This window comes from Hyperolius riggenbachi, chromosome 12 (assembly GCF_040937935.1).
Source record: "Hyperolius riggenbachi isolate aHypRig1 chromosome 12, aHypRig1.pri, whole genome shotgun sequence".
In the NCBI taxonomy this organism is placed as follows: domain Eukaryota; kingdom Metazoa; phylum Chordata; class Amphibia; order Anura; family Hyperoliidae; genus Hyperolius; species Hyperolius riggenbachi.
The window spans coordinates 162,712,445-162,731,225 of record NC_090657.1 but is presented as its reverse complement, the minus strand read 5'-3'; the positions used below and the strand labels follow the sequence as shown (position 1 = coordinate 162,731,225).

General features: G+C 44.8%; 1 protein-coding gene across 1 annotated transcript in view; it reads right to left on the bottom strand.

The window, feature by feature from the left end:
* The window catches only part of LAMA5 (laminin subunit alpha 5), a 332,936-nt gene that overhangs the window by 164,396 nt on the left and 149,759 nt on the right, over positions 1-18,781 (bottom strand). The window contains exons 14-19 of the mRNA XM_068264501.1: positions 15,344-15,478; positions 12,924-13,058; positions 7,194-7,331; positions 5,575-5,627; positions 3,799-3,898; positions 3,666-3,715 (exon numbers count right to left, since the gene is read on the bottom strand). Coding sequence (XP_068120602.1) covers positions 3,666-3,715; positions 3,799-3,898; positions 5,575-5,627; positions 7,194-7,331; positions 12,924-13,058; positions 15,344-15,478 — 611 coding nt within the window. The remainder of the gene's footprint in view (positions 1-3,665; positions 3,716-3,798; positions 3,899-5,574; positions 5,628-7,193; positions 7,332-12,923; positions 13,059-15,343; positions 15,479-18,781) is intronic.

The window sequence follows — 18,781 nt, the reverse complement described above, 5'->3', positions numbered from 1 at the left end:
TCTCAGCTATAATTATTCTGTAGCAAAGCCAGACCGACTGCTTAGTCGGGATTCTTATCTTAGAGGTGATAACAGGCAAATTAAACAGAGAACAATGTAACAAAGAGCAGATTAGGTGTTTACTGTCATGTTCCCACTGATTTATAAGGTAAAATACATGAGGTTGCTTCATCTCTGGTTCTCTTTAAAGTCAAACTAAAAAATCAGTTCAGCTTACCTGGGGCTTCTAACAGCCCCCGGAGTCATACTGTGCCCACAACGTCCTTCTGAGTCCCTTTTGGCAAGCAGCATCGACCCCCACAAAGCTGGCTGGCCACAAGCCTCCTCACCGCACTCCTGCGGCCAGGAACGTTCTGCACAGGGTGCACGTGGCTCTGGGCCACACATGCGCAGTAGCCGCCGGCTGGCAGTGACCGGTTAGCTTTGCGGAGGTCAATGCTGCTTGCCGAAGGGACTCAGAAGGACGTTGTGGGCACAGGATGACTCCAGGGGGCTGCAAGAAGCCCCAGATAAGCCGATTTTTTAGTTTGACTTAAGGCCATCTGGATAATTCATCTAGATTAACTACACAGCTCTGGTAAACTCCAGAGTCCAGAGTAAAGTCCACTGGCTGCATGCTTGTTCCAGGTGTGACTCCGCTGGCTGCATGCTTGTTCCAGGTGTGACTATGCTGGCTGCATGCTTGTTCCAGGTGTGACTCCGCTGGCTGCATGCTTGTTCTAGGTGTGACTCCGCTGGCTGCGTGCTTGTTCCAGGTGTGACTCCGCTGGCTGCATGCTTGTTCCAGGTGTGACTCCACTGGCTGCATGCTTGTTTCTGGTGTGACTCTGTTAGCTGCATGCTTGTTTCAGGTGTGACTCCACTGGCTGCATGATTGTTCCAGTTGTGCCTGCACTAGCTGCATGCTTGTTTCAGGTGTGAATCTGCTGGCTGCATGCCTGTTCCAGGTGTGACTCCGCTGGCTGCATGCTTGTTACAGGTGTGACTCCGCTGGCTGCATGCTTGTTCCAGGTGTGACTCCGCTAGCTGCATGCCTGTTCCAGGTGTGACTCCACTGGCTGCATGCCTGTTCCAGGTATGACTCCGCTGGCTGCATGCTTGTTCCAGGTGTGACTCCACTGGCTGCATACTTGTTTCTGGTGTGACTCTGTTAGCTGCATGCTTGTTTCAGGTGTGACTCCACTGGCTGCATGCTTGTTCCAGTTGTGCCTGCACTAGCTGCATGCTTGTTCCAGGTGTGAATCTGCTGGCTGCATGCCTGTTCCAGGTGTGACTCCGCTGGCTGCATGCTTGTTACAGGTGTGACTCCGCTGGCTGCATGCTTGTTCCAGGTGTGACTCCGCTAGCTGCATGCCTGTTCCAGGTGTGACTCCACTGGCTGCATGCCTGTTCCAGGTGTGACTCCACTGGCTGCATGCCTGTTCCAGGTGTGACTCCGCTAGCTGCATGCTTGTTCCAGGTGTGACTCCGCTGGCTGCATGCTTGTTCCAGGTGTGACTCCGCTGGCTGCATGCTTGTTCCAGGTGTGACTCCGCTGGCTGCATGCTTGTTCCAGGTGTGACTCCGATGGCTGCATGCTTGTTCCAGGTGTGACTCCGATGGCTGCATGCTTGTTCCAGGTGTGACTCCGCTAGCTGCATGCTTGTTCCAGGTGTGACTCCGCTAGCTGCATGCTTGTTCCAGGTGTGACTTCGCTGGCTGCATGCTTGTTCCAGGCGTCACTCCACTGGATGCATGCTTGCTCCAGGTGTGACTCCGATGGCTGCATGCTTGTTCCAGGTGTGATTCCACTAGCTGCGACTTGTTCCAGGTGTGACTCTGCTGGCTGCATGCTTGTTCCAGGTGTGACTCCGATGGCTGCATGCGTGTTCCAGGTGTGACTCCGATGGCTGCATGCTTGTACCAGGTGTGACTCCACTAACTGCATGCTTGTTCCAGGTGTAACTCCACTGGCTGCATGCCTGTTCCAGGTGTGACTCCGCTAGCTGCATGCTTGTTCCAGGTGTGACTCCGATGGCTGCATGCTTGTTCCAGGTGTGACTCCACTAGCTGCAGGCTTGTTCCAGGTGTGACTCTGCTGGCTGCATGCTTGTTCCAGGTGTGACTCCGATGGCTGCATGCTTGTTCCAGGTGTGACTCTGCTGGCTGCATGCTTGTACCAGGTGTGACTCCACTAACTGCATGCTTGTTCCAGGTGTAACTCCACTGGCTGCATGCCTGTTCCAGGTGTGACTCCGCTAGCTGCATGCTTGTTCCAGGTGTGACTCCGCTAGCTGCATGCTTGTTCCAGGTGTGACTCCGATGGCTGCATGCTTGTTCCAGGTGTGACTCCACTAGTTGCAGGCTTGTTCCAGGTGTGACTCTGCTGGCTGCATGCTTGTTCCAGGTGTGACTCCGATGGCTGCATGCTTGTTCCAGGTGTGACTCTGCTGGCTGCATGCTTGTTCCAGGTGTGACTCCACTAGTTGCATGCTTGTTCCAGGTGTGACTCCGCTGGCTGCATACTTGTTCCAGGTGTGACTCCGATGGCTGCATGCTTGTTCCAGGTGTGACTCTGCAGGATGCATGCTTGTTCCAGGTGTGACTCCACTAGCTGCATGCTTGTTCCAGGTGTGACTCTACTAGCTGCATGCTTGTTCCAGGTGTGACTCCACTAGCTGCATGCTTGTTCTAGGTGTGACTCCGCTGGCTGTATACTTGTTCCAGGTGTGACTCCGCTGGCTGCATACAAAACCTACATCACTCTGGTGAGGGTTTAGTGGCAACGACTGAGAAATGATCAGCATGCTGGGAATGGTGCTACAATGAAATCATGCAACCAACACTTGGGATGACTACTGTCCTGAACACAAAATTGTCTCACCCTAGGTGACAACTAGCATGATGTCCACATATACAGACACAGACAGAAAGTTTCCCACAGAATAACACAGGTATAATAAGCGGTGAAAGACCAAAGCCCCGATACATATCAAAACACATATCGTCTCATAACCTAAAGGACACCTGAACTGCGAGTAATACGGAGACTGACATATTTATTTCCTTTTAATCAATACCAGTTGCCTGCTGATCTCTTTGGCATCAGTAGTGTCTGCATCACACACCTGAAACAAGCATGCAGCTAATCCGTCTCCGACGTCACAGCAGCATTACACCAATAAGACTGCAAGAGGGAGGGGCACAGACCGAGCTGTCAGCTCTGGGAACCTGCGGCGCAGGAAGTGGCCGTTTTGTGCAAGATCCTGATTGGTTATTTATTTATTTCTACAGTGATTGACACCAGTTAATGAAGGATGTTCTAGGCAGGGAGAAATGGAACTAATAAAACAGATCAGGAATTATTTCCACCTCTTCCTCGTTTTAAAACAATCTATTTGTCGATCAGTATTTCTTAAGGTGCCCATTAATGATCCAATTTCTCAAATGATTGTTGCGATCAATCTAAAACAATCGTTTGGACCCACCTTTGGGAGGGAAAATGATAAGCAATCCAGTAAGACTAAAAGAATCAACGGAGCAATCAATAGATCGATTGTTCATCGTCTATCGGCAACATTAACGGTATCCAATCCAATCGATGCTACCTTTGATCGTTTGGGAGATTGTGCTGTTAATGGGCACCTTTATAATCCATATTTTCCCACCCGTGTGCGATCTCTTACCTGCTGACACTCCCCCACTCCATTAATGGTTCCGGAGCCGCACTCGCATCCTGCACCAAGCAAAGAAACACCCTGTGAGTATGATTGTAAACTGGCCGTCACCTTCCACCCCGGGCAGAAGCGGGGGTCTTACGTTTGCAGCCTTGGGGGTCCTCCGGCGTCAGGTCCCAGTATAGCGGTTTACATTTGTCGCAGGCGGTCCCTTCCACGTTCTCCCGGCACTCGCAGGAGCCCTGTAGGGTAGAAGAGAGCAGGATGAGAGCCTGGAATATCCAGCAGGGAGTCGGCATAGTTCCCCCAGGAGAGGGGAGGACGACACACACATCCCAGTGTTATCAGAGGTAATAATGCCACCCGGCGTCCTGCGCCCGCCTCTCCCCTCCCCGCTCTATTAAAGGAGCAGAGCCCCATGGCTGGCAGGAGGGTGAGCCGAGCCCCGAGCTTCTCATCAGTGCTGTCATCCCCTGTGTGTGATCTCCTCCTCTGTGACACATGTCACCTGACGCCCCCGCTCAGCCAGGGAAACAGCTGTGACCCGCCAGGCAGACCCTTCCTCATCCTGACTGTCCTGTCCTCGCCCGCATGTCAAGCCTGCACTAATGCACGCTCAGCAGAGGGTCGGGTTCCCGGTGAGGTCACCGTGTCACTGCGCAACTTCCTACACGCTCATTAATGGCTTCTACCTTATTACAGAGGAACTTTACTGAAAATAATATAATTAATACAATTGTATATTTTTTTATTTATTTTTTAACAATATAACTTTGTAAATTAGTAAGTGTTTGCCTATTGTAAAATCTTTCCTCCGCACCCTGATTTACATTCTGAAAATTGATCACAGCTGAAGACATCTTTAGTCCTGTCAGGTGATCTCTGCGGAATGTTTGTTTACTGAGAGTTCTGAAGCCAATGAAAATAATGTCTGGTCTCCCAGAATGCTCTAGCATAGATAAACAGCCAAGGCTAAGCCTCACTGGGAGGACGGGGCTCAGGTTCAACATACAGCAATATATCAATATATATCAGGTATAGGAAGTTTTTCTGAATCTGAAAAAAATCTGAATCAGACAAACTGATGATCACATGACTCCGTGTGAACATCGCAGACGGTCCAATAACTGATCTTTCCCCACCCAGCAACAAACCCAACCGATTCACCCCCCCCCCCCCCATTCTTTCCGTGGTCCCCATCCCCTCCCCGGGGCCAAAATGACTCAAGCGTTATCCCCATGCAACATACTTCTGAGTAATAATGGCCCATATACAATTAACTTTTTCTCCTTAGTTTTCTCCTAGGTGATATTTTCACACCTTGTTAATAACATGCCTTTTAAGCCACCAGCAAGCAAGAAAATAATCAGAATAATTTTAACAGTACTTTTTTCACCAACTCTTTCAATTGCAAAGTTCTGAAAAGTTAAAGAGAACCCGAGGTGGGATTTTATTATGCTAGTGGGGCACAGAGGCTGGTTGTGCATACCATCACCAGCCTCTGTTGCCCCATGGTGTGCCTGCAGGACCCCCCCCCCCCCCCCCCCCCCGCGCGCCGCTATACCCCCGCAGTGCTGGCGACAATGTTTACCTAAGCGCGGTCTGTCAGCGCCGTTCCCCCGCCTCCTCATCGGCGCTACCCGCCTGTGTCCCTTCCCTCCCGCTGATTGGAGGGAAGTGACGCTGCGTGTCGCCAGCACTGCGGGGGTATAGCAGCGTGCAGGGGGGTCTTTGAGGCACACCATGGGGCAACAGAGGCTGGTGTTAGTGTGCACAACCAGCCTCTGTGCCCCACTAGCATAATAAAATCCCACCTCGGGTTCTCTTTAAAGAGAAGCTGAACAATTATCCCTCAGGAGAAAATAAGTTGATGGTATAAGGGCCAATGACTGCCAAGCAGTAATGTGAGGAGAATCACCTCTGGAGGGTTCACAGAGACAGACGTGGATCCGGCCGGGTTACAAGGCCCCACTGCAAGAGAAGAAACAGAAAAAAACAGTTATCATAGACAAAGTATAACGATCAACTTATAAAGATCAGGACGTTAAAGGACAGCTGTAACAAGGGGGACATGGAGGCTGCCATATTTATTTCCTTTTAAATAATACCAGTTGCCTGGCTTTCCTGTTGATCCTCTGCCTCTAATACTTTCAGCCACAGCCCCTGAACAAGCATGCAGCAGATCAGGTGTTTCTGACATTATTGTCAGATCTGACAAGATTTGCTGCATGCTTGTTTCTGGTGTGATTCAGACACTAATGCAACCAAATAGACCAGCAGGACAACCAGGCAACTGGTATTGTTTATCAAGAAATACATATGGCAGCCTCCATATCCATCTCGTTACAGCTGTCCTTTAAAGGGGTTCTGTAGCCCTATATAAAAACAAAAAAGTGTCAATTACCTGGGGCTTCTACCAGCCCACTGCGGATATCCTGTCCTGCTCTGTCACTCAAGAATCCTCCGTTTCCCGCCGTGGGTCACCGTCCAATTATTCGTCTAACTAGACGAATGTCATTGCAGCTGCAGTAAGAAGTTTTTACTCGTACTGCTCCTGCGCAGTAAGCTCCTGGAGACGCGAGCGGGAGGGAGGACGCAGCCGCAGTGACATTAGTCTAGTTAGAAGAATAAATAGAAGGTGACCCATGGCGGGGAACAGAGGATTCTTGAGTGACACTGACATTTCATCTAACTGGCCTGAGCTGCCAAACCTACTGACTGTACTTTACGGGCGTTGCCATCTTGCTGTTCAAACATCCTGTAGCGGCTGCCAGCCATAGCGAGCAGATGCAATCGCAAGAGGGACAGTTCGGGGACCCAACGCTGTATAGATGCATTGCTGTGCTGTTGCCTAGCAATGCATCTATACAGCACTATGGTCCCCAAACCGTGCAGCCTAGTGATTGCATCCAATAGCTACAGATGCACAGGCTGGCGATAATGGTCAGCTACATGCACAACTAGTGATGAAATATGGCATATGTGGTATCATTCTAACCATTCTGCTAACTTGTCTTATTTTATTTGTTGTCCCACCGTTTCCCATAAAGCGAGGAAATGCTTGTTCTGAAATCTCAAGTGGTTAAACTCTGTGTGGTAAGTTTTCATTATTATTATTTTTATTTTAAAGACAAAATTTATTAGGCATTTTGAATATTACAACAGTGCCGAGCCAAATGGCTGGCCCAGATTACACATAGAAACAACACAACAAAGTAAATGTTATTGCATAGCCGAGACGTAACCTAACTACCAGAAGCACAAGATTATAATGAATACCCATAATGCTGGGAATACACAATAAGATTTTTCAGCAGATTTACTGGCCGATCGTTTTTCTGATTGTTTCTCTGACTAATTTCCATTCACTTCTATGAGAAATCGATCAGAAAAACTGTGGACAATCAGATATGACCTGTTGGAAATTGGCTATCGAACCATCTATCTGCCCAAAAATCTCATGGTGTATTCCCAGCATAAGACAGCCTATACTTAGCAACCACCCTGAGACCCCCATAAACTCTGTGATAAGGTTACCTTCACAATTGGGAAATCCGTAGGTGCCAGAGGTGCAAGTGTCACATCTGAGGCCAGTGACACCGGGACGGCAGCGGCACTGCCCGCTCTGAGGGTCACATGTGCTGTACAGGGAACCTTCTCTGGAACAATGACAAGCTGCACAAATGAGAGATGAATATGGAAGAAGTCAGATGTGTATTGTATTATATCCCCATACAACTCAAGGGCTATGACATAGCGGAAACATCCAGCCCCCGATGGCTTTGTGTCACACAACGGGACACTCATACATCAAAGTGTCACAACTAAGAACTGGCGGGAATCACACACAGCCAAAAATCCAAGATGAATTTAAGCATTCCGAGCTGTCACCCGACAAAGAGCGGCTGAGATGAATGGCTGTGGGAAAATAAAGTGGAGTTTTAGTGTTGTCACTGTGTCATTTGAGGTGACCCTCAACCAGCAGGAGTGGTGTCCGGTGTGACCACACAGCACGGCTGGCTGGATGCTGAAGGGTCACCTCTGAGGCAGCCGCGCCACATGAAAAGAAAGCACATAGTTCAACTCTCTACGGGAAGAGCTGCGGCATGCTGGGACCTGAAGTCACAGAGACACCAATAAAATAAGACAAGTCAGCAGAATGGTGTTCCGTATCTGACTCAGACTAGAACTGACTTATATTCTCGCTGCTCACAGCAGTGACATATCCAGCATGCTTCTGAGGGGACACTGAGCTGGTCACACTGGTCTTTGCACTAGAGGAGGTCACAATAAAGTGTGCTCCAAAGACACAAACTCTAAATGTAAAGAGGAACTATATCCCAGGCTTGAACTTCATCCTAATCTGTAGACGATACCCCCTTTCCCACAAGAAATCTATACCTTTTCTCTAATATTGCATTAGGGACGTCCATATGGCTTATATTGTGGTGAAACCCCTCCCACAGTGCGAAGTCATTGCCATGGCCCTGACATTTTAAGAATTTATATAAAATTGTAGGATATATATATATATATATACACACACACACACAGTGGGATGCGAAAGTTTTGGCAACCTTGTTAATCGTCATGATTTTCATGTATAAATTGTTGGTTGTTACGATAAAAAATGTCCGTTAAATATATCATATAGGAGACACCCACAGTGATATTTGAGAAGTGAAATGAAGTTTATTGGATTTACAGAAAGTGCACAATAATTGTTTAAATAAAAATTAGGCAGGTGCATACATTTGGGCACTGTTGTCATTTTATTGATTCCAAAACCTTTAGAACTAATTATTGGAACTCAAATTGGCTTGGTAAGCTCAGTGATCAATGACCTACATACACAGGTGAATCCAATTATTAGAAAAAGTATTTAAGGGGGTCAGTTGTAAGTTTCTCTCCTCTTTTAATTTTCTCTGAAGAGTAGCAACATGGGGGTCTCAAAACAACTCTCAAATGACCTGAAGACAAAGATTTTTCACCATCATGGTTTAGAGGAAGGATACAGAAAGCTGTCTCAGAGATTTCAGCTGTTATTATTATTATTATTATTTATTAGATTTATATAGCGCCAACATATTACGCAGCACTGTACAATAAAAAGGATTACAAACAATGATAACTGGGGTGACAGAACAATACAGGTAACAGACCATAGATACAACAATACAGGTAATAGCAATAAGATACACCACACAATGCAGATAGTACGTACCAGATCATAAACTGGAGTGGTAGTGGTAAAAATTACCAGTTCCAAATTCTGGGTAAAGTGCACACAATCAAGTAAGATACACAAGGGGAGAGGGCCCTGCCAAAGGCTTACAATCTAGAGGGAGGGGTTGGTGACACAGAAGGAGGGGGTGCAGCAAGAAGTTATTGGCAGAAAGGATTAGGGCAGTGTTGAGTTGATGTAGGTCTCCCTGAAGAAGTGAGTTTTTAGTGCTTTTTTGAAGGTGTTGAAGGTAAAAGGAAGGTTAAAAGGAAATGGAAGACCACAGGCTCAATGGTTCAGTTCAAGTTAAGGCTCGAAGTGGCAGACCAAGAAAAATCTCGGCTAGACAGAAGCGACAAATGGTGAGAACAGTCAGAGTCAACCCACAGACTAGCACCAAAGACCTACATCATCTTGCTGTAGATGGAGTCACTGTGCATTGTTCAACCATTCGGCGGACTTTACACAAGGAGATGCTGTATGCGAGAGTGATGCAGAGGTCGCCCACAGCACAAACAGAGCCGCTTGAGGTATGCTAAAGCATATTTGGACAAGCCAGATTTATTTTGGAATAAAGTGCTGTGGACTGATGAAACTAAAATTGAGTTATTTGGGCATAACAAGGGGCATTATGCATGGAAGAAAAAGAACCCAGCATTCCAAGAAAAATACCTGCTACCTACAGTAAAATATGGTGGTGGTTCCATCATGCTGTGGGGCTGTGTGGCCAGTGCAGGGACTGGGAATCTTGTCAAAGTTGAGGGACGCATGGATTCCACTCAGTATCAGCAGATTCTGAAGAACAATGTCCAGGAATCAGTGACAAATCCGAAGCTGCGCCGGGGCTGGATCTTTCAACAAGACAATGACCCTAAACAGTGCTCAAAATCCCCTAAGGCATTAATGCAGAGGAACAAGTGCAATGTTCTGGAATGGCCATCTCAGTCCCCAGACCTGAATATAATTGGAAATCTGTGGTGTGAGTTAAAAAAAAGCTGTCCATGCTCGGAAGCCATCAAACCTGAATGAACTAGAGATGTTTTGTAAAGAGGAATGGTCCAAAACACCTTCAACCAGAATCCAGACTCTCATTGGGACCTACAGTAAGCATTTAGAGGCCATCATTTCTGCAAAAGGAGAATCTACTAAACATTGACTTCGATTATTTTTTTGTGGTGCCCAAATTTATGCACCTGCCTAATTTTGTTTAAACAATTATTGCACACTTTCTGTAAATCCAATAAACTTAATTTCACTTCTCACATATCACTGTGTCACTATGATATATTTAACTGACATTTTTTATTGTAACAATCAACAATTTATACAGGAAAATTATGGCAATTAACAAGGTTGCCCAAACTTTCGCATCCCACTGTGTATATATATATATATATATATATATATATATATATATATATATATATATATATATATATATATATATATATATATATATATATATATACACATCTCTCTCTCTCTCTCTCTCTATATATATATATATATATATATATATATATATTTGTTTGCTGTGTCCCCCACATGGCTTGTGGCAAACTGCAAATGGGACTTCTTATGCTTTTCTGTTAACAATGGCTTTCTTCTTGCCACTCTTCCATAAAGGCCAACTTTGTGCAGTGCACGAAAAATAGTTGTCCTATGGACAGATTCCCCCAACTGAGCTGTAGATCTCTGCAGCTCGTCCAGAGTCACCATGGGCCTCCTGACTGCATTTCTGATCAGAGCTCTCCTTGTTCGGCCTGTGAGTTTAGGTGGACGGCCTTGTCTTGGTGGGTTTACAGTTGTGCCATACTCCTTCCATTTCTGTATGATCGCTTGAACAGTGCTCCGTGGGATGTGCAAGGCTTTGGAAATCTTTTATTGTAGCCTAAGCCAGCTTTAAATTTCTCAATAACTTTATCCCTGACCTGTCTGGTGTGTTCTTTGGACTTCATGGTGTTGTTGCGCCCAATATTCTCTTAGACAACCTCTGAGGCCGTCACAGAGCAGCTGTATTTGTACTGACATTAGATTACATACAGGTGCACTCTATTTAGTCATTAGCACACATCAGGCAATGTCTATGGGCAACTGACTGCACTCAGACCAAAGGGGGCTGAATAATTACACACACACCACTTTGCAGTTATTTATTTGTAAAAAAAAAATGTTTGGAATCATGTATGATTTTCATTCCACTTCTCACGTGTACATCACTTTGGCCTCAATTCACTAAGCTTATCTCCTGTCTTTAATAACTCTTCTAGAGTTGTTACCATGGTGATAAGGCATGTAGTATTCAGGAAACATTTTACCTCAGGCAAGCCTAAAGTTAACTCTTCTGTCTTTAAGTTAACTCTTCAATCCTTAAAATAACTCCAGAGTTAAAGACAGGCTGTTAATTAACTGCATGTGAAAATAACTACAGAGGAGGTAGCTTAAGGAATGAAGAGGTAAGATAACTCCATCACTGTGTGGAGGTAAGTTTTCTCCTGCCTTATTATCTCCAGCATGATCTTAGTGAATTGAGGCCTTTGTATTGGTCCTTCACGTGGAATGCCAATAAAATTGATTCATGTTTGTGGCAGTAATGTAACAAAATGTGGAAAACTTCAAGGGGGTGAATACTTTTGCAAGCCTATATATATATATATATATATATATATATATATACTGTATGTATATGTGTATATACATATATATATATATATATATATATACACTGTTAGTGGGTGTGTTTATAGATAAGGGCAGTTGGTGAGTAAAGATTCAAAAGGTTCTCCCGTCACACACCTTTCCAGGTCCGATAGACAGACCTCCGTGCCGGTGCCCACCTCCTGCAGGTACACCACCCCTGCACAGCCGTAGTCAATGTACAAAGTGGAGACTGCACACAAATGGCTTCAGTAGCAAAACTGTATTAAAGCATGTAGTTTTCTTATAATGTCCTTTTCTCCTAGGGTGAAACTGTCTGCACAGATTGTATGGAACAGGACTTTATCAGGAGGGGTATCGTTTCTAGTTAAGAAAGATGTATACCTATGATTATGATGAATTAATGTTGAAAATGTATACAAATGTATGGATATGTATTAAGACAGTATCTGGGTGATCTTTTCCTCAGTTAACTGGGGTAGACACTGTCAGTGTAGTTCCCCAGATGGAAATTGTATTGTTTGTTAGTGATGACAAATTGGTCAGGTGACTATGTTGGTCTCATGACTTTTTGTGGGTGGGTATTTAAGGGTCACAGGTGTTGGGTGTGGCACACCTGAGGAAGGGCTCCGCCCGAAACATGTCGTGTGTGCCTCTACATGCTTTAATACAGTTTTGCTACTGAAGCCATTTGTGTGCCGTCTCCACTTTGTACATTGGTGAGTAAAGATGCTGTCCTGCAGGCTCATGGTGGATCACGCAACTTAAACAAATTATACAATGAGTTTTAACCAAGTCTTGATCTAACTTGATTTATTTTACTTTTTTGCCCTCCACTACTTCAGTAAAGTTTAAAGCAACTGTAGAATGAAGAATATGGAGGCAGCCATATTTATTTCCTTTTAAAAAATATCAATTTCCTGCCTGCCCTGCTGGTCTATTTGGCTGCAGTTGTGTCTGAATAACACCAGAAACAAGCAATCTTGTCAGATCTGACAATAATGTCAGAAACACCTGATCTGCTGCATGCTTGTTCAGGGTCTATGGCTAAAAGTATTAGAGACAGAGAATCAGCAGGGAAGCCAGGCAACTGGTATTGCTTAAAAGGAAATAAATATGGCAGCCGCCATATCCCTCTCACTGCAGTTGTCCTTTAAGTCTGAAGACTTTTAAGCAGTAAAATAAACTTCTGTAGAGATATAATGAGTGACTAGCAAATATGGGACAGGGATGTTTGGAATGTCAGCAGAAGCTAGCAGAAATTCTTCAGTGTTCACAGTCATAGCTTTCTGCAAATACAGGACAGACACAGACTGCATATTCCGCATGAATGGGCACTGAGCGCCCTCCAGTGGTCAGTACAGAAATCTGCAGCTCACACTCACGTGTACAGCTGGGGAATCCATAGTAGCCCGGGGCACACTGGTTACAGGTGGCTCCTGTGTAGCTGGGGTGACACTGGCAGTGTCCAGTGGGAGAGCAGTTATTGTCCACGGAGCCTCGCGGGTCACAGGAACACGCTGCAGAGAGACAGTATAAAATAAACACAAATAAAAAGATCAGATAGATGAAAGAAACACAGTGGAACGCTACCAGTGTGACTCGGGGGCATCACTCCTACTAACGGCCAGCAGAGATCATGTCAGACGAACATGTTTACATCCGCACTGCCGGTCATATGGCAGAATGCCTGAGGCCATGCGTAATACTCTAAATATAGAATAACGGCAGAATAATGATACTGACTCTCTCACTACAGCCTGCTTCCCGGATGCACACTGCGGTGCTTGTTCTGCACTTTATCCAGCTCATTTTTCCTCTGCCAAGCAGTGCCCACCACACTCCACCAATCAGCAAGCAGCTCTGCCAACTGGCCATCAACAAAAGATCTTTTAAAGTGGATCCGAGACAAACTTTTGCAGCCTTCATTTATGTGCCCCTTACATATAGTTTATTGGGCATTCTTCCCCTCAAATGCATGTAAAATGAATGTATCCACTCCCTCAGCTCCTCCAGTGCTTGGGCATTCTGAGCCCCATGCTGCAAGTGCTCATGGGAGCTCAGCCTGGGGAGGAGGAAGCATGCATGAGATTTCAGAGAAAAGGGGCAGAGAGGGGAGGAGAGAGGAGGAAAGTTTTAACAGGCTGAGGGGTGCAGATGCAGAGCAACTTGCCTGTGTGTAATGATGACAAGCAGAACATGGCTGCTCTTATTGTATCCCAGGAAGAAATAATCATATACTGTTGAAGCTGTTTGCAGCTAGATTTACAGTGTAAACCATGTAACTTTAGATAAGATATATAGACAAGTTACTTGCTATAGTTAGTATTTCATCTTGGATCCACTTTAAGTAGTGGTGATCATACAGAGTAGCTACGTGTACATAGCTATTCGGAATAGAAAATTACTTCCCACGTCACTCCCATGCTTCCTTCTTCAACCCGGAAGAAGGAACCATGGGGCACTAATGGAGCGCATCATCTAAGGCGGACACATTGGGTAAGCTAACCATCCCCCCCCCCCCCCCCTCGGCCGCTGGCAGCCCAATCTCATTTAAATTTTCGATTCTGAATAGCTATGTACATGTAGCTACTCTGTATGGGTACCACTACTTTGAAGGTACCCATTAATGATACAAACGTTCACCGTATGATCGATCAGATTGGCTGCCATTAATGGTGCCGACTGACGAAGAAAGATCGTTTTAGTGATCAGCCGGCCGATCTGAATTTCGTAGCAATTCTTTTAGTCTGATTGGATTGCTTATCATTTTCCACTCCGTTGGTGTGCCCAAATGGTTTCAATTGACCGCAACAATCAGATTGGACGGTCGATCATTCCAGAAATTGGAACCTTAATAGGTAGCTTTATACAGAGGTCAAGCAGGACAGCCAATGTATCAGATCACAGACAGACTCAAGAGATGAGGCAGAAAAACACTTATAGAAAATGGGTGGGATTGTATTGAGGTCACGTAATCGTTGTGCCTGCTGCATTTCTAGTGCGATGTGCCTGCTATACAAAATATACGAGTGCAAAAAAATCACAAAGCAATTGTGTCGCTATCCGATTATTCTGCAAATCAAAATATTCTCCCACCATAAATTGCAAACACATCCCAAACGCACCCGTACAGCTGTCAGATCACAGTGCAATCGCTGAAGTGGTAAATGGGAGAAACACTATCTAATTGCAGCGCCATCATGATTGCAATCTCATTTCTCAGTGGAAAACAGCCCTAAAGGTGACCACAATGAATATACTTTGAACTGATGTTTTAGGTAGTCCCACATACTATGTAGAAGTGGTAAGATTGTGCAAAAAAGATTGTACCGTTAGTGGGCACATTACGTTTTTCTGTTCCCTCAAAGGATACATCCAGGAAGACTAAAAATAAAAAATCCACTTACCTGGGGCATCCCCCATTCCCTGGCAACCATCCTGTGCCCCCGTCACAGCTCTGATCCGCATGGTGAAGCGCAAGTAGATGCCGACCTGGCGAGGTCGGCATCTGCACCGGAGGGGACCAGGAGCCACTTGCGCTGTGGTGAGGGCACAGGATGGCTGCCTGGACCTTCCCTTTAACTTTCATCGGATTTTAGAAAGAGCATTACTTTTGGGGTCACCTGTTGATTAGATTTAGCATTTCTGCATCCTAACATGCTGGCATACAGTACTCAAATAAGTGCGAAGAGTGTGTCATGTGACCAGATATATATGACTATCACTGCCATTCTCATGTGACCCCACACACAATGTTTTTCCCCTCGAAGTGCTGCTTTATGGAAGTGGTCCAGTCACGTACCTTGGCAGTGAGGATAGGAGTGATATCCCACAATGCACTGCTCACACCTCGGTCCCTCATACTCTGGTTTACAGAAGCAGCGACCGCTCACATCACAGCCGCCTGGTAAAGTGCCGACTGGGCTGCAGCCGCACACTGCAAAGATAAACAGATACATGAAAAATGTCATAAATAGCCACTATCGCTTCTAATAAACATATCAGATCTACACACAACTCCTACGCTGCGTCAGAGGGGCTGTATGGAGTCCAATACAAAACACACCCCTCTTCATCTGTCAGGAGGGTGGTATTGCATTATGCCAGACCTCTATACACTATCAAAACTGCTGCAGCCAGACACAAATGTTACTGTGTTGCAGCAAGTGTACACCAGACTTGGCTGTGATCATTACAGAAGAATAATCCCCATAAACAACCCTCCACTGATGAAATTCAACAAATTGTAAAATGCATACACATATAATGTACATTTCTTCCAGAGTAAAATGTACTATAAGTTCCTTTTTTCTATGTTGCTGTCACTTGTCGTAGATAGAAAAAAGCTGACAGTTCTGACAGATTTTGGACTATTCCATCTCCTTGCGGGAGATTCTCAGTTCTACCTTTATTATTTACAAAAGCACTCAGTGGAAAGAACCTATACAAAGATGCCATAACGCATCCATACTCGGCAAAACTGTTCTGGTAGTTGGACCGAGCAACTGTCATTCAGTAAGTGGTTTTGTAAATAAAGAAATAAAGATTCCCCCATGAGGAGATGGAGTAGTCCAAAACCAGACAGATCTGCCAGATTTTTACTACCTAGTGTAAGTGACAGCGGCATGGGAAAAATGTAATTTATAGTGCATTTTACACTGGGAGAAATGTCAATGTTGTACGTATGCATTTATAATTTTTAAATGTTTCCCGTTTTAACTATAATAAATACCTGGTTAACAACACAGAATGCTGTTGGCTGATGGCAGTTTGTAGTTCTGCCAGGCTTCAACTGACAAATAGCAGGGCAAAATCACAGGAAGTAACTGGTTGTCATCCCATTACAGGAAGTGTGGCCGAACTTAAAGAGGAACCCCATTGAAAATAATGTAATAAAAAGTGTGCTTCATTTTTACAATAATTATGTATAAATGATTTAGTCAGTGTTTGCCCATTGTAAAATCTTTTAAATCCCTGATTTACATTCTGACATTTATTACATGGTGACATTTTTACTGTTGGCAGGTGATGTAGCTGCTGCATGTTTTTTTTGGCAGTTGGAAACAGCTATTTCCCACAATGCAGCAAGGTTCACAGACAGGAAACTGCCAGGAGTACCAAGGTCCTCAGAGTTTCTTGTGGGTGGGGTTTCACTACAATATCAGCCATACAGCACCCCCTGATGGTCTGTATGTGAAAAGGAATAGATTTCTCATGTAAAAGGGGGTATCAGCTACTGATTGGGATAAAGTTCAATTCTTGGTCTGAGTTTCTCTTTAATATTACGGTAACTTTAGCAGAACAATACAAGAGATGGCAGACAAAGGGTTCGATTCACAAAAGGCCGGTAACGATGCTTCACGGTGGGAAATGTTACCGGCCTTATGTGAATCAACCCCCAGCAATGATATGACATAGTTACTTAGTTATTAGGGTTGAAAAAAGACATACGTCCATCGAGTTCAACCAGAAAATAAAGTACAACACCAGCCTGCTCCCTCACATATCCTTGTTGATCCAGAGGAAGGTGAAAAACACTTACAAGGCATGGTCCAATTAGCCCCAAAAGGGAAAAAAATCCCTTGTGACTCCAGATGGCAATCAGATAAAATCCCTGGATCAACATCACTGGGCATTACCTAGTAATTATAATAATAATTATTCCAGTATTTGTATAGTACTTTTCTTCGATTGGACTCAAAGCACTTGTGAGGCAGCCACTAGGGCGCACTCAGTAGGCAGCAGCAGTGTTAGGGAGTCTCGCCCAAGAACTGAATAGTTGCTGGCTAAGGCCCCGTTTACACTTAATCAGTTGCTCTCAGCTATAACTGAAAGAAAACTGATTTTCAAAGTAAGTCCCATGTTTTCCTATGGCACCTTTTAACGCGTTTTAACTGAAATATTTTTCACAATGCACTGCTATGGAAAAAATGCGTACCAACGCGTACTAATGCATACTAACGCGTACTAGCGCACACTAACGTGTACCAACTGATTAAGTGTAAAAGGGCCCTTACTGAAATGTTCTGAGAATATTCTAGTTAATATTCTAGGTAATTGCAAGGAAAGCATCTAAGCCTCCCTTAAAGGAAACCAGAGACGATATCAACTAAAAAATTTATACATACCTGGGGCTTCCTCTAGCCCTATGCCCACACCGCCATCCTCAATCTTCTGTATTGCCGGTACGGGGTCCCACAACTTCAACCAGGCTGCCGGAGACATACTTAAGGGCGCACTTCTCTTGCGCAGACTGGCTGAAGTTACGGGACCCGATAAGGGTGATACAGAAGACTGAGGACAGCGGCGTGGGAGCGATCCATGTGCATAGGGCTGGAGGAAGCCCCAGGTATGTATAAAACTTTTAGTTGATATCATCTCTGGTACACTTTAAACCCAGATATAGAATAGGCCATAACTACTTCCTGTGGTAATACATTACACATTTCCTACCCTAAAGAACCCTTTCCTAAATAAATGGCTAATACTTTTTTTCCCCCATGCGCAGATCATGTCCCCTAGTCCTTTGTACAAGCCTAGGGACAAAAAGCTCATCTGCCATGCTTTTATATTGCCCTTTGGTTAGGGATGGCCAATGCAACGCAAATAAATTCGAGTTGATGTAAGATTATGCACATTTTGTACGCACATTTATGCAGCTTGAAAATGGACCAATCAACTTTCACCTCAGTAGGATTTGATTCATTTGTGTTCAAGCTGCATACATTTGCATAATGCTGCTTCAACTCAAAATTATTTGCATCTCATTGACCATCCCCATCTCTGATGTATTTATACATGTTCATTAGATTCCCTCTAAGGCATCTTTTCTTCAGACTAAATAAGCCCAGTTTATCTAACCTTTCTTGGTAAGTGAGCCCTTTCATCCCTCGTATCAATTTTGTTGCCCATCTCTGAACCTGCTCTAATACTGCAATATCTTTCCTGTAATGTGGTGGCCAGAACTGTATTCCATATTCCAGATGTGGCCTTACTAGAGAGTTAAACAGGGGCAACATTATGCTAGCATCTCGAGTTTGTATTTCCCTTTTAATTGGTCCCAAAATGTTATTTCTTTTTTACAACTTTTATTTCACTCCTTATAATTGTTTAATGCTGCCTCTTAACTCTAAACTATTTATGGGTACAACATGTCTCTTTTCATATCTTGCCTGGAGGTTCCCCAATACCCTCTCTGGTACCAGAAAGCTATCACCATCAGTCACTGTGTAAGAGTATG